Genomic DNA, 17,744 nt, shown 5'->3' on the forward strand with positions numbered 1-17,744 from the left:
CAAAATACTTCTCACAGTCTGTATGGAGAGTATGTTTGATCAAAGAAATTGTCGCCACCAAAATGATTAAAAAAATGTCATGTGTGGATATGAACTACAACAGCTACAACAGCAGGCTATTAAAATATACAATTATTAAAGTGCCAGTTCAGCTTTTAGAAATTGTACCACGGTTGACCTTTTCACATGTAATCATCAACTGCAAACTGATGAGCACCCATACTGATTCCTGCCTTAAAACGGAATATCATTACAAGACTGATGAGAATTGCCCATATCAAGGAAACAAGATACACCCATTATCTATTACGAACACTCTGATCACTACCTTGACATTTACGTTCACTGTAAAGTAATTTCACTTTCACTGTGCCTGATATTCAGTAAGTATTCTATTTCATGTACTACAAGAATACACATTCTCTGTAATTTCTCAGCCAGAGGAAGTGTAGACAGTGCATCAGAAATACCAAAAATTAATTTACAGTGGAGCTTAAGGTATCCCATAACAAGGAATTGTCAATAGGGAAAAAACTCAAGAAATTAAATTTGCCTGATTAGAGTCAAAGTACAATGCTTTTCTTCTGTTAATTTCTGGTGTTTCAGTAGACAGTGGGAACAAGGCATGGATTGTTCTCCTTTCAAATGTAACATAAGTAAGGAAAATAGCGACACCTGCAGGGCCAGTAGTGCCCGGATATGATATGGTAGACTGGTTACTGGGGCTCTTCTAAGTCTGTGATACCAGAAAATGTTAAACAAATCAAACAGCCGAGCAATGATGCAGTTTGACAAAATCTGGCATCATTATAGTGCTATGGAAGTTCCACAATAAAACACCAGTGAGTTCAAGCACTTAGAAAGCCATGAATTAAACCATGAGAACTACTGACAGTACCTTTCAGATGAATAGGTCAAACCCGGAATTTGAATGGACCACGGTACAAACAAACCCACGTGTGTAAACGCGCATAGACCAACATGTATTTCCACATGCGTTGCTACACATGTGGGTTTGTTTGTACCGCGATCACGTGATCTCTTGGGCGTAGTGAGTCTGTAGAACGCATCGCGTCCTTTTTATTCCGGAGTAGAATCATTGCCATGCGCACACCAACATTTCACATCACCTTTCAGATTTTGCAGGTCAAGTACAAGTCAAGTACAAGTCAATGTGGCAAGGTAATCAGGAAGTTTGACCACACCTATCTCACCTTTATAACTTTCCTCTTTTGCGGTTTATGCCTTTCATTTGGCGGATATTTCCTGTGTACTTTCTTCAAGAATTCTAGTTTGATGGCATGCTGGGATATCCTGCCATGGAACTTGTCATAAAGTTTGCATCTCTCTGTCAGACTGGCACTATTGAATTCCGGCTGAAATACAAAAAAATTATAATTCCTTTAAAAATGTCATTCAAGGGCTTTTTCTCTCTTCAACCAAACTGATGTTAACTGCTTTTGTATGACTCAATGACCTTGGCATGAGAAATATCTACAGTAAAAGATGTTGATCGGGCAAAATTTTATCGTGGCAAAGCACTCTGTATCCCATTCATGTCCAGTATATCCTGATCTGACATGTCAATATGTAAATGAAACATTTCAAAGAATCATGAATGATTACTGGTTGTCATCTTATCAGTTTAAACCATATCAACCCCCCCCCACCCAACAGGTCCATTACTGTCATTGATAACAATTGAATAGGACCTCGCCATGGTGGTAAAAGAGTTGTGTTAACAAGTCTACTGGAAAGCTGAAATATGAGAAACCTGTTGTGTTGAAAAAAAAAAAAAGAATTCTACATTCTCTCAGCAGTGAGCATCAACATGCTACCTTTAATTTGTCAACATCATATTCACTTTTACAAGTATGGCATGTTTATCTGTTCATTCCTTATGTGGTGACCCGTGGATATTTTTTGTCTGATGGTCATATAGCCAAAAAATATCACAAATTGTATGACTTAAATCCAATTCAAATTTTTTTGGGCACTTGTGATGCCATTATCAATTTACAATTAACAGGCAAGTCTGTACAGGGTGGACAAATTTCCTTTGTATGCTAGAAGCTCTCAAGACTGAAATCAAGGAAAACAGCTTGGGCAGCTATGACAAAACATTGTCATGTGTACAACATCCATGGAAATTTACTTAGTGTTCATTTTCATAGAAAGATCCCAGAACACTAATGGACTTTTATGGGCATTAAAAATACTTACCATGACGTGTTCTGGATGGTTGGGGCACATCCATCGACCAGTGGGCAGTGTTGTCAACGGAGGTTCCACACAATCCATGTGGAAAAGTAACGGACAGTAATCACACTGCAGTAACACTGCATGCCTACAGCTCCTGTGTCAAGTAGGGAACAAAAAAAAATTTATGAGTATATAACCTGCCTTGAAATGAAAGATTTAAGGGGAGGGGGTCACTGAAACATGTTGATAATAAAATACTTCCATTTTCTCATGGATGTCTCCTCTTTCTGTGTAAGACTGTACTGAACAAGAAGACACACTGTGTTAACACAGCTGGTCCTAAACTTAGTGCCCACATACACACACACTCTCTCTCTCTCTCTCTCTCTCTCTCTCTCTGACAGTGATACTCTCCTTTGCTTCTCTCTGTCTGTCTCTCTGTCTGTCACTTTCTCTCTGTCTGTCACTGTCTCTGTCAGTTCCTGTCTCTTTAACATGGTGATAACCTCCTTTGCTTGCATTTCTCATAAACTACCCAGGGCATTGTCTATCGAGGTGACTTACAACAGATATTGCTGGAAGAGGCGGCAGTTCTTACCTGCTGCACACAAAACACAGCTTTGCTGGTAATGGTACCAGGCCATTGTTATCTCGTTCGTTGGGTTTCTTGACATTTTTGTTTGTCGTTTCATCCTTTTTCCTCTTTTTACTCGTACCTGAAAAGAGATGAGAGTTCAAAAAACAAATTACATCTGGCGTTTTGCTGCATATGGATATTAGGCTAATTTGAGAAACCTCCAAAGGACTTGAAAATGCTCCTTATACGGAGCATCCATGACTGATGGCTCTTCAAGACTATTTCAATGACAGTATGCTGGCATCTGTGATCTCACTGTTCTGTCAACTAGGTGAACCTTTTGTTTGTCACTGATGAACAGTGACTGTATGCATTAAACACGACTGCCTTTGAAAACCTTGATTAAGTAGTTTAAATTCAGACTTCACTGCTGACACGTTGCACTGGTTGAACTGACACTATCTGTTAATCGTGGTAGAGTGTTTCATGAAAACCCCTTACGCTAGACATCAGGCGAACGGTTTGGAACTCATATTTTGAAAGCAGCATTCACAAGGCTATGCCACAGGATTCAACACATGTATGCACACAAGACTGATACATGGCACACTGACGTGCCTTTGGAGGTATAGTATATCAAATACTAAAGTCTCTCTTTCAAATATTTTACTAGAATTTGTCCCAACAAGAATTTGAAGATTATCCACTTGTATCTGAAAATTAATTTGAGAGAATTTTGAGATGCACATTTGAGGTTCATACAATCAAAACAAACACAGGCTGAAAGTATTTTTAATACATTTCTACCAGAGAAGCTCACCCTTTTTTGATATACTTAATAATAAGAACTTAACTGCTATATAATTTAACAACTTTTCTTTCTTTCCTTGTTTTGAGGTGAAAGGAGTACTTACCTGGTAAAGGATAACTTATCAACATTTCATTCGGTAAATGAAATTGCTTGGGATTTTCCACAGTTGCAGCACGGACAAGCATTTGGAATGGTGACTCTTCAGGCTCGGTTTCTGGTTCTAGTTCAGGTTCAGATACTTCATCAGAACTCTGGTATTCCTTGCTGGCTGAAAGTTGCCGGTGTAAAAGCCTTTCGTGTAGCCTCATGATGGGTTTGGGTTTTTCTCTCTCTTTCCAACTGTGAACGGATGATCTATCTGTTGCACTGCTGGTAGTGGAACACGCATCATCAGGTTCCTATGATATCAATGATCAAAAAAAGTAAATCCAAAAGGTGTACGCTGCATGCCAAAATCAATTCAATATTGATAGGACAAACACACATAGTAAATTTTAAACTTTACATATGCATAATCACATGTTAACTTCTTGGTAAAATTTCAGCCATAAGGACTTGATGTTTATGTTGTAAATATTTATGACTCAGAAATAATATTTCCTAAAGATCCCTGGATTCAAAAATGTTCCATGCCATTCAATATGACAAATTTCAACTTGAGCATGTTCCATTACAAGAACCCTTGCTATTCAAATCTAAACTGAATGTCGAGGGGAGGTGCCTAAGTTGTAAAAATTACTATAATCCCATCAAAGACAAAAGATGCAATAGATCAAACTTAAAAAATGAGTAAACTTGTTTCTGAACAACCTGAGGAGACAGATAAAGCATGACAATATCAACAAACAACATGAACAAAAATAATAAAGTGAAGAAGAAAATGAAAAATTTGACAAAACATGTCTCTCACAAGGTGAAACTGCAGAATAAAATCTACCTACAATAAGTTGTCAACAAATATAAGTGAATGGCTAATAAATTTCATATGCCTCCATTAATGAATTCACATGCATAAACCAATTTTCATGGATTTGTGTCACACGCTTTTCAAGTAACAACACAGCAGTCAACAACCTACAGTGCTCGGTACGTTGACCTTGAAAACCATTTGACAGGAGATAATCACCAAAATCATATATTTTGCTCACAGAATGTTAACAACATACTTACTACCAATTCTGCTAACCAACTGATTTTCTTCCCCGACAAATATCTATTTATATTCTGAACAAAAAATTTGCTCTAAAAAGTAGTTTGGTTGAGATCAATGTAATGAAAAGAAATGCCATCAGAATATGTAAAATTATTATTAATACCTATGATTTCCTGTATTTCGAGTATTACGATAACACCAAGGACACAATTTTAAACCTAGAAGAATTTAAACATCAATGTACCAAGGTCATTACAGGTTTCCAGTCTTGAGTGTGTGTGGTTGACAGATTTATTGACGAATTAATTTGTTCTGGATATGGCCAAAATTTTCTGCTTCATTATGGGTAGTTTTCGCATACATAAACAGTCTTGACTCTGAGTCCTTGACCTTGGTTTTAAGTTGACGTACATTTGTACACAACTGACCATTTTGTTAGTTTCAAGCAGTGCACCCTGTACAAGACGAACAGGAAATGAAGAAATTCTTGCATAATATTGATATTCTAATCATGGTGTTTGATAATTTTTTTCACCTTGGAATATTCATAGTTCAACAGAGCCTTGGGAACTGTTTGCCAATCTTCACTCCCTTAACCCTTTGAGTGCTGTATTTTTCCCATCAAAATTTAAGTGCAACATTTTACCAATTTTTATGAACTTTTCTGTAATTTTTCTGATAATTTTGGACCAAATATACACAATAATTCATCAGCCAGTTTTTTATCAAAATTTTGGCAAAAATCTGACAAAAATTGACCGAGTGCTATTTTATAAAGATGACAAAAATTTACTTTGGCGCTCAAAGGGTTAATTAGAATAAACCAGTATCAGAAAATGAACGCTGTACAACACTGAATTCTAGGGGGCTGGGAAGGGGGGTAATGTTTGACTTAACTTTTTATACATTTTAAAGAAGATTGATGGATGAAAAGTAAATGACTAATTTTTTGGTAGGTTTACACCATACATAACTGGATTCATTTCAAAAACAACTATTTCTGTGATATCATAGTATGTCTTCATTATTTATAAAAGAAAAAGCTTTGTACATCACATCATTTTTCACATCTGTGGGATTTTTGTGCTACAGGTTACATTTAAAACAACTCATCCTCCAAGTTCTAATGCTTTCAGCTCAGCATTTAGCTTTCAGCTCACATAAAAATTGATCAATACAGCAGACTGTTATTAACATTTTTACCCCAGCTTGACTGTACAGAAGACAAAAACGAGAGGGTTCAAACACGATACATTTGTTTGAAGAAAGCTTGAAGTTGAAGGTTAATCGCACAGCCCAGAGGGGTTAATTGACCTAACTACAAACCCAAGAACAGGGTTTCCTAGAACTAGTCAGCACCATCACAGCTTACACAACAGTGGTCAACGCTTACCAGACCACAACTGTTGTCATTATATAACCTGTATTTGAAAGAGGTTGCTATTTGTCTGGCTGAACAAATCACAAACATTATTCCACACTATCTACTAGACACAAAGGTTGACCAGGGGTCAGTAGATATACATGAATCTCTGCCGACACACATTTTTCCAGCAAACAGAAGTGTTTTCATTACGTGATTCATGCAGAACACTCGTTGCCGGTTTCCTTATGTCACTTTTTCCATACTTATAAACGTGAACATAGACTATTCCTAGGCACTGATTCATGAATTTTCCCACAAAAAAATACAATTATTATGCAAACACACATATCCTGTGATATTTTATAGATTCAAAAGCTGAACAATGAAAAGTGACAGTTGGTGACTGGGAATTGTCGTTCTCGAATTAAATAGTAAAGATCCTTGTTTTGAATTCACTTGACAATTATACAACACCCCTTGAAAATGCCATGTAAGAAAACCCAAATAGCACTGAGCCCAGAGAGTCTAGGTCTGTTTGTCATCGTCAACAGGAAATGTAACTAGAACAAGGCATGATACTTATTACTCACCTCAGGGGAAACAGTACATCTGTGGCACAACCATTCTCCAGGTGGGAGGTCTTCCTCTTCCAGTGGAGGATCACTACAAACAAACAAACAAACATATTTGCATAAGCATAAGGTAACCACCTACTTGAGTAAGTCAGTTTTTGAACTGACATTGTTCATTCAATTGAACAAAACATCATCTACTAAACAAAATCATTAATAACAGTGACTACAGTTTTCTTGAAAAAGACCGGCACTACTGCAGCATTTCAGGAGATTTGCCTTTCTCTGTGCATTGGAGTCTGTCACCTGACCTGATTGGCTACCAATTTGCTTTATCCTGCATCCAACATGTGCGCTCTTCATAACTGGCTTTTATACTACTGTGACAGCCAAACTGGAACAACCAGAGAGGATTGCTAATCAAATGAAATGCCGCATGCCTGTCTGCTGGATTATTTGAGCTTTCCTCTCTGTTCAGGGCACATGTGTGTTGGACTGAGAAGAGGTGCTGTGAAGTGAACAAAGGCTTGTGAAAGAGTCTATTGAGGCATCCACTGCAACGTAAAGCCGCAAAATTTGTAAGGTCGTAAACTGATATATATTTTAAAGTTATCATGATCAATTTTGTTCAAAAGTACCACCATTCAAGAATAACAAGATACATGTATGATTTACAGTTCCTATAACAAATCATGATAATTTGTGAATTCATATGTGTGATAATCTGGAAAATATGATCAAAATTCCTTCTGCTGAGGCTACCAACAGCATGGCCTGATGTGCAATAGGACTTACACATCAAAAGTATTCCATCATAATTGTATTGTGTGTTGTTGTTTGGGTCAGGACATGTTGGCTAAAAATGGAAGGCATTCAACAACATATGTGACTTTATGACAAAGGCAACCATTATACAGTGATTCTAAAACATGGGAAGAATATATTCTACTGACATTTTTCACTTTATTGAAAATACTCCCCATGCACATTAAAATACTAGCATGTTGTCTACGAAATCAAGGTTTCTGTTGACAACCTAAAAGAGAGAATGCTGCTTTTGCTTTGGTTTTCAGGGAAAGCTGCAGAAGTATAGAGTCAAGTAAATCATTTGTGTCTTCAGTTGCGACAGTTAAATACATGTAGCTTTTCGAACATCACTTCAATCACATTCTGATTTGTCTGAGATACTGACACCGAAAATTATAAAGCATGTTGTTGTGATATGTCCTTATCAACCTAGAGCTATGCACAATTCTTTATTTTTAGGAGAATATCCTAAAATGAATTACTGGTACATGTATTTGTGAGCTAATGGAGAAAATAAGGATTTTATGTGTAGTTACATGACAGACTCTCAGAGAACTATCTATATGTGGGAAACTATCAAGGCAGAGGAGAAGAAATGCAGTATTGATTTAACTCCAATGGAATTGATTATTCAGAGTCAACACTGCTCTTCACTAGCTTACATGTACATGAATTCCATAAAACATTGAAAATTTTGCTATCATGGGGCTATAGTAATAATAATTCTCTCTCCCTTAACATCTAGGTGTCAGCTCTAGTTTTAAAAGCAAAATTCTATACTTTGCAAATTGGTCTACAATTGAATCACCTTTTTTGCATATGTGGCATTTTCTCATAATTTTTTATAGGATCATGGCTAATTTTCATAAAAGTTACATAAATTTACACACAAAGCTTTAAGCTCTGAGACCAGTGCCTACCCACTCCCGACTTCTGCAAACACTTATCAGATCAAAAAGTGTCACATTCATACTTGTCATAGTTGCATCGACAACATTATGAGATTTAAATGTTTCTGCCACAAATGGTAGCGTTGCAATGGCTGGAACAGTGAAATCAACTGGAGTAGCCATCATCATCATCAGATCACTGAGACCACCTTGCCTAGGCAAAACCTTCAGTGGTACCAGATCTATAAACACTATTTGGAATTGATCACCACTTGTTAGAAATATAATAATTACATCTAATGTGTGACAGAGGATTACATATCTGATAAACATATACACAACAATATATGCCACACATCTCTTGATCTGAATCAACACATTCATTTAACTCGAGCGGCAGTATTGCATGACAAAGACACGATCCTTTTGAGATTTTACTGCAGTAAAGTGGCCAATGTTAAAAGTTCACAAATATATGCACTAAACTTCCAGATTTGCAACTGCATACATAAATGACAAAACACAATACACAATCAAATTGGTTGGAAAGAATATATAGACTGACTTCGCCCATTGACCTCTGACCTTTTCACTGCCATCATAATACATCATTGCTGGTGTATTTATATGTACCAAAGTCTTGCATGACCTCAATCTAATCTAATCTAATCAAGCATCTCTGGGAAGTATTCTGGAAACTGATTGATCAAAACTAATCATTAAATTTGACCAAGTCTGCAGTTCAAGTAAAAGATATTAAAATTATTATCTTATAACTTGTTATTGCTTTCTTATGTGTTGTTCACTGTTCACAACCAACTCATCTTGAACCAGTGAACATCATCAGAAAGGTAGATTGATAATGCAAATTTCTTCATATTAAGTTAACAAATGGTTACACACACAGACATACATGCAGTGCCGTGCAAAACAGTGTCAGCTCCTGTTGCCTCTATCATCAAACGTAACCACATTATGGAATTTATTATAAAAGGGACATCCCTGCTTTGATGAAAATTTCAGAGTGTGTAGTTAGTCTTGCACCTGCTGTATTGTATGGTAGATCAAAGATTTGTCAGCTGGCAAAAGTGAGGGACCTTTCTGTGTACTTAACAGTGTAAGGCAAAAACCTATCTAGACTTGCTATTCATTTCAGATTCAGTATCTTAAATTTATTTAACACACAACAATTTGTAAATTTGTGATAGCTCTATGAAACCGATCATTTTTTATGAAAATACACCACCTGGGAAACTACATTTTCATTAAAACAGCTTACATATGCCTTGTTTTTCAGTCAGATGAATTCTATTAAAACCCTTTTCCTGCCAGACAGTAATAACTGTATCACTTCCCCATCAGCCAAGTCAGTAAAAAGCGGTATTGAGCCAAAAAATGACATATTTTCACCCACTTGGCTTGGTGTGTTCTCCCTAGGATCAAGGGCAAGCATGTCGGAAATTTGCATAAAATTTACATAATAATTTGCATACATTAACATATATTTAAATACATACATACAAACATAAAAACAGTCACTGCAAATTGTAGTCATTTAATATGCCTTTTATTTACTTACACACTGCTGCATGAACATACATATCAGGGGCACCATGAACTGCAATAAATTCATACAGCAGTCCAACTTCAGTTGTAAAAATTCAACTCATACTCTCATTGCATGGAGAAACATTTGCGATGAAACATTGCGTCACTTGTTTACGAAATTATACAGAGCAACAAAGCCACACAATCAGGGCTGTGTACCCCAGCGAGTTTTTTAGCACATAAACACGTTACGCGGAATTACAGTCACGGTCCCAATGAATAGAGGAACTGTTACGGTTTACCAGAACAGAAAATTCAGACATATTTACACGGATGATCGTCACCAAAATTATGAAACACCTGTCGTTTTAGTAACTTGCCTCCTTAGCGAACCTGAAACGAGACCTGAACTTGAAAACAGCGCGAAACGCTCAAAGCCCACACATCGACCGCCATCTTGGAAATCGCCCGGCCTGTTCACGTCACATGGCACTGTAGACATCATTTCGCGACCAAAAAGTTAATCCGAACTCATGTTTTTAAAAACTTTGCGCGAAATAAAAAAAAAAGATGACAAGAATGCAAAAGAATGATTGCGGAATTAGCAAAAAAAAAACTTGTAAAATGACAGTGACCCCAACATCGAGAAACTAGGTCAAGTCAGCGTAGCGTAATATGACGTACACGTAACGTTGCAGCCCACGAACTCTACCGTTTGCTTGCTCTGATACTTTCACCGTTTGTCTCAACAACAAGAACAGAAAAATAATTAAAATACAAATTTACATTTGCAATGCTGCCATGGAGATTTCATGTAGACTAACCGTCATCAGGTATAGACGCCTTATAAACCTTTTTGAGGGTCGCAATTTTGACCGATAGCTTTGACCACCAGCATTTTCACGGCGTCGACGTCACTGTAATTCCCCACGTAACTTGATAAACGGCCATTCACACGGCGCTCGACCAACATGATCAAAGTCACGGCCACACCGATGTGCCGCTCGTCCGGTGTTTTTTCAACACCTATGTACGTGTCAATTGACTAATGTAAACTCGTCAATCGACATGAAAAAGTCTATTCAGGACTAAAAAACGATGTTGATAAGGCTAGTTTTGGCAGATGTCCCATGCCAATGAATACACTGAGCTGTCAAGTGGGGCTGTCAATCAAGGGTGTCGGGAAAAATCTGAAGCGTCACGGCATTGTAGCAAGCGTCACGGCGATCAAGGCAAGCGTCACGGAGACGTGATGCTTGAAGGGCCTAGGGAGAACACTGGCTTGGTATGTTATAGCATCAGATGCAGTATTATGTTAAAATACATCCTATGGAATACGTTGTGTTTCATTAATTTTAACCATCTTGACCTGGTGGTGAAATATGGACTTGGCAGGAAAAGGGTTAAAGGCACATCAACAGAAACCATATGCTACTGCTTGTGATGTAAATATCCTCATTATGGATCTTTCAGCTTTCATCTGCTGGTGTCCACATGAACTTCTTTGCTTGATAATAAGACAATGAAAACATAAACAATTACATTTTCTTTTTAGCATTCCGTATATTTGTTGCTACTATCCAAATCACAGAATGTTATCAGTACCTGAAGACAGATATCGTACAGTATGTTTGCCAGAATTTAGCTTCACTTACAGTAAAAAAAAATGAAATAATCATTAGCATCTCAAATAGTACTACAATTTTTCCCAGTACAACATGATAAAGGTTTCCTAACTAAACACACTAAACTCCTACAGATATACTACAAAGATAAGGTTTTTGTAAAAGTTGGGCAACATTGATTTGGGAACCCTGTGAATATTTGTATTGCTCCTTGATTTGCTAGCATTGATATACCGGGAACCTTGGTAAAATGACTGGGTAACCCTGGTAACATTTACCTGCTTACTGCCCTTTATAATCGGCATAATTTAAATAATATCCAATAGATTATGGTATATGTAACGTATGTCTTTTTAGCAAGTCTTGCTATGATAAACATCACGTACTAAGTTCTTGACGTAACTGACACTCCCAAGGGACTCTTCTTGGGGACTGTAGCCTTTCACATTTACATCCCTGAATAAAAGTCACGACTAGGATCAGTGCCCAACAATATCAATATTCAATTTATTTAAATACATGAAATTCAGTTTTACTCATACTGATACATGTAGATCATATAGTTCACCAGGGCACGATTACTGCTTCACCAAGACAGCCACTCCTAGTTTGATAAGTTTTTACACAAACCTCCTGAAAATGTTTGCACGTTCCATAAAACACATCGCCATTTCCTCAACAAATATTCAAAATTATCTGTGTATATTTCAGATAAACATATAGTTCACACTACAGCAGAAAATCAACATTTTGCTTAAAATATTTTTTTAAATATTTTTTTCAAGAGACTAGGATTTCATATGGTTTCCAATTCAATTGATGATCAGATAACTACTTTGTAAAATTTGTTGTTTGAATACTATTGAAATTTAATCATACACTGATAGCAAATACTTGACTGTGTTTCAACAGAGCTGAAGACATAGAATGCTCCTCTGAAAGCTAATATGGAAAATATCAATATATAAATAACTGAAATAACATTCTTGACAAAGGCCTCTTTGAACATGAATGCTGTAGAAGTGCATCTACTGAGAGCCTTGTGGGTAAAAACCGTTGGATTAATATTATGCACAACCTTTGACCCATTGATGATGTAAATTGGGTTCATCAAGTGATCACAGAGATGACCCCTGTAAGATATGACCTTTGACACCATCTGTAATAAGTTACACATGTATATTGCATAGGTAGAATGGACAATGAAGTAATCATGAGAAATTATCAGCAAAATTTAATTCATGATAAGTTGCTGTATACATAAATTTAATAGGAGGAAATAAAACATGTTTCAACATCATTCACTCCTACGGATTGAACATCAGTTTGTCTGTATATACAGTAAATACACATCCAGTGAGAAACACTGCAAAACGTATTTCAATAGAGTCCAAAACCGTATCAGTTTACGCTCAATCTACAACTTTGTAAGGATGACAGCATTTTGTCACCACAAATAAATATTTGAACAGTGGGTACAGTTGTGCTAATATAAATAAAATTTCTGCATTTATCATAGATTTAGAATGACATAGCTATAGACTGTGACTAATGTGCTATCACAATATCCAAAAGAACTTGTACTAAGACTTTCTTACTTTCAATTAGATGTAAATAGAGTCCTTTAAAAATTAAAATGTTTTTGTGCGACTTCATACATAATTCAACCTAACACCTTAACTCTTATAATGTAACTCAGGTTTTATAAGTCTTTATTTTATTTCATAACTCGAAAGCCATCTCACTATTCATTCTCTCACTTCTTTTCTAACGGTTAATCGTTGCCTCCGTCCATCTTTCTACTCTCAATGGAGCAGCTGAACCCTAGAACAGAAAACTAGGTTGCCTGTGGTTGACACAGCAACAGAAGAATGCGAGCAGACTAAGTAAGAAAATGAGGGATGCACTTGGAGATAGTAAACAGTGGGTTAAGGGTATTGCAAAATAATGAGGAACACAGTGAATGATATAATTAGCATGTTCAAAGGGACAGAATGCTGGTATTTCAATCTAATGTGAGGAATTATTTATCGTTTATATCCTGCAAATATACTACACTCTGAATTCAAAATCATCTTGTACCCATTTCACCGTAGATCAAACACCTCCTGAAAACTATATGTATGAGCCATAGTCTGGCGGTGAAAGATTCACATGTAAAAGCATCAAAATTTCCTTTATATTAAAATCACAGCGAAACCGTACAAAGGTACCATATAAAACTGACCAACTAGCTTACTCATAAAAACACACATCATTTGCATACCTAGGGGGAGAGAGAGTCATGCTTCATTAGGTTTACACTTATAGGGGGTCCTGGGATTCACATCAAAACCACGCAATATTTCAAATACACAGTTCCACCTTATCTTACGCAATATTGCAAAACCTAATAATAGACATATTTGAGATTGTGCAACACTTGATACTCTGTTCAAAGTTATGCAATATCTGAAAGTTTATGCAATATTTGGAACCTACCAGCCATGCTGTAACATTTAATTCTGCGGCACTGTTCTTGAGTTTTGGTAAACAACTGCAGAAAATGCACCCATGTACATAGTGTAGTACACAAAAACAGTATGTTGACATCTTGCTGTTGTGTAACATGTCCGATATGGTGTTACCATCATCTAGCAATATATCTGACATTATGATGGAAACAACATCACACTTATTATTTTTGCCTTCGACAAGAACTTACAAATCAGACACTATCAATTCTCTAAGTCTTTATACTGCTTTCAGAGTTACATGTAGTAATTGTCCTCCTAGAATAGAAAAACTGCAAATACAAATCTAGGCTGCTTCTCAGGAAAATGTAAAATGGTTTAGGAAATGTTTGCATGCAGTTTTATTGAAATTGCACAGTTACACATTTGGATACTTTGCAGAAATTTCAACACGGCTATATCCCACCGAAATTATGCTGTCCACAATATACCTAGCCTGGAAAATGAAACTACCGTACTCGTCCGAGTATAAGCCCCCGGTTCGGCAACACTAAACAGCTGTAAAACTAGGGGAGGGGCTTATACTCGAGCAACCCCATGTATCTGGCATGGACGCATAATTTATGATAATTTTATGCACGATTTTTTTCAACACCACTCGATCTTTCTATCGCTTTCAAAATCGACTTACACATCCAAAGAAACTGATTGTACAATCTCTGAACACAGAAGTGACATTTTGGTGAAATTCAGCGTCAAAAAACCCCCAAACTTGAAACAAAGACGTCATGTATGCTGCTGATCAACAGTAATGTGAACAGGCATGCATTGCTTACACGGAAAGGCAACTCAATATTCCAGTATCAAACTGTCTACATCTTGTGAAAACAACAACATAGCAGTGAAAATTGTAATAGTCACCAGGAAAAGTCTTCACAAATGAAAGGATAGTTGCTTCAAACAAAAGAAACTGCATGTTTCAAGCATGAAAACATCGTGGCTGTGAATGAAAATGAACAATGGCCGACGTGAGTGAGACTATTCTATTTAGGCGACGGGGGTGAGCAGGGTCAAAGAATCAAGATACCGGTAGTACAATGTACTGGGAAAACGTGTCATTTTCCCTACGATGCTGTCAAGGGAACTCCGGTTTCCCATTGTTTTAACATCTTTTAATGGTTTCTTTATTATCTAAAAGTAATTTTGCCAAGTTAAATGACCAAATATACTCTCCTAACCTTCCTGTATTTGAGTTACACTAGGGTAGGGGCTTATACACGGATGTAATGCATTTTCTAAAATCCTCTGAAATCAGTAGGGGGGCTTATACACGAGCAGGGGCTTATACTCGGACGAGTACGGTAAACAGAAAATGAAACTAAACGGAGAAATCCAACTGTGTATTATCATACAGAGTATACGACAAATGCTCATCCTACACTTCACTATATAGTCTGGCAGAGACCCTGCGATTCGCGTTCTCCCTTGTTGGAACACGCGCCCTTCAGAGACGCGCGCGAATCCCAGGTCTGGACGTTCTTGCAAGCGACCGGTCGGATTTCTGCCTGATCCGGGTACTTTATAGAACTCCACACGTCCGTTAATCAAATAAAAAATGACAAGTACCATGGCCAAATAAACTTAAAAATGAAAAATAAAAACATACCACGTATATAGGTCTACCGGCTACTAGTACATATTCTCTCCGCCCAGTTAGATAGGTGTTTCTTTTGAGGTCACTACCTTATGAATATTCATACCCTTGCAAAAACTGACAGTCGCTGTGTCTGGCAGCGCGTGCTCACAGCTGCACAGCGTAGTCTTCGAATGCAGGCCCGTCGTGGGCGCGCACAAAACAAGGCACAGCGACTGTGGAGAGTCTATTCACTATACTACAACTAGATATCAAGAATTTCAACCAAAAATTATGATCAAACCATGTTTACCCTATCCACTTACAAGGTCATGACAATCATCATTTACAGGCAAGCAAATGAACTGCATCTTTTCTCTGCAACAATATCAAAATAGCAAAGATGTACAGTCTTATGAAATATTGAACCCTTCAAGACTTCCGAGAAATCACCATAACGCTAATAATTATGGAAAGATACAGCCAACTGAAAAAGAGCAGTGAGGTACCCCTGTAATCATCATGATATGGCTAGGGCTGTAGGCGGCAGAGTGGGGTCAAAGGGGGTCAAAGAAAAGGAACAAACAGTTTGGGAAAGAGGAAGACTTTTATTCATCTGTTAATGCTTGCAAGTGTCATTGGAGTTTGCCAGATGATCATAAAACACACCCTTGTTTGTTTACGCTACAGGGAAAAGTCCTAGCCTTATCTATATCAAGTATCTTTCTCCCTGGGTAAGTCATTCACAAATATTATCAAGTTCAAGGTGGCCGATGTTACATACATGTACATTCGGACTGAAAAACAAAGAGATATTGCATAGAATTGACAGTTTATTCTCAGTAGTATAGGGATTTATGGAGTAAGTCAAATTTTCAGTTAAAATGCACAACTTGTCAATACATGTACATATGTAGTGTGAGACGGAACAATTATGCAAGCCTCTAACTAACTGGCTTTCACTATTGCTGTTCCTGTCACAGTTGTAAGCTGACCCTCTGTACAGAAAAAACGCATGAAAAAAACATGACACTTAAAGGCATGGTAGGAAAATTCTTGGTTTCCTTTAGGAAAGTGTGTGAAAAATGTTCAATTTTCCCATTTTTCTTGTCAACAATGACAGTCTGTATTGCATCTTAACAAGTCAGCTGTGTAAAGTAGCCTGCTGATAATTTGGAAGTACTTGTGAACCTCCGTTATTCCACTGATCTTCCAGTAAAATATGAAACATAAGTGCAAGTTTCAGTAACAAGACTTCAAAGAGATAGCTGCTCTACACATATTGTAAATTATGGCCTTGCCATATGGTTGCTAGACCATAACTCGCTTGCCATGACCCAAATTCTCGCTATTAACTGCCCGGGTACTGACACAAAAAAGTGGAACTGCTATCACAAATGATATATACAAATAAAGTTTTTCAGTGAATGGATATTCAAACAAGACAGAAAGATGCATGATAACAATTTTTTACAAAATGGCAATATTCCAGGTAAATGAGTACATTTGATCATTTTCTAAACAGGGAAAATGTAAGAGTAGGTGATAAGGATTATTGATTAAAATTACGACGATGAGAGATCCATTAAGTATTGATTAAACACCTGTTCCAAAAGACTGCACTTTATAAGACAGAAATATATCACCACTATCTGGAGTCATCGAATTATCACAAGACACTCACACATTAAACATCATTGTTAGAGGTCTCTGGCAGTGGATTTAAATGGAGCATCACCATTGTCATCCAAATAGGTTTTAAACATTGCTCATTAATCAAGCCAACAGACTTTGAAGATCTGAGGGACCACATTACCAACTTCAATACACCAAAAGACCGATTAATTTAATATTTACATATCTTCTAGATCACTACATTAGCAAGAGGTGAAATCAATTCAAGCACATCTATTTTAGTACACCAGTTTACTAGTGGTTCCCTGGCATTCTAAAGTAACTGTATGGGGTAAAAGAGCAACATTTGTTATACAATTCATAACTAGTATTCCATCTATGCTGCTACAAAACCATTCATGCACCAATGAATAAAATATAGCATACTTTATTTTACATTCCTTTTTCTCGTTCTTGGTGAACATTGCATCAT

The 17,744-nt window shown here is 36.9% G+C and overlaps 1 protein-coding gene across 1 annotated transcript in view; it reads right to left on the reverse strand.

Moving 5' to 3' along the window:
- The window catches only part of LOC139144848 (PHD finger protein 12-like), a 31,573-nt gene that overhangs the window by 11,232 nt on the left and 2,597 nt on the right, over positions 1-17,744 (reverse strand). The window contains exons 3-7 of the mRNA XM_070715651.1: positions 6,700-6,772; positions 3,694-3,988; positions 2,801-2,918; positions 2,224-2,356; positions 1,215-1,376 (exon numbers count right to left, since the gene is read on the reverse strand). Of these exons, the coding sequence (XP_070571752.1) occupies positions 1,215-1,376; positions 2,224-2,356; positions 2,801-2,918; positions 3,694-3,988; positions 6,700-6,772 (781 nt within the window). The remainder of the gene's footprint in view (positions 1-1,214; positions 1,377-2,223; positions 2,357-2,800; positions 2,919-3,693; positions 3,989-6,699; positions 6,773-17,744) is intronic.

Source organism: Ptychodera flava, chromosome 12, assembly GCF_041260155.1.
Source record: "Ptychodera flava strain L36383 chromosome 12, AS_Pfla_20210202, whole genome shotgun sequence".
NCBI classification, from domain to species: Eukaryota; Metazoa; Hemichordata; class Enteropneusta; family Ptychoderidae; genus Ptychodera; species Ptychodera flava.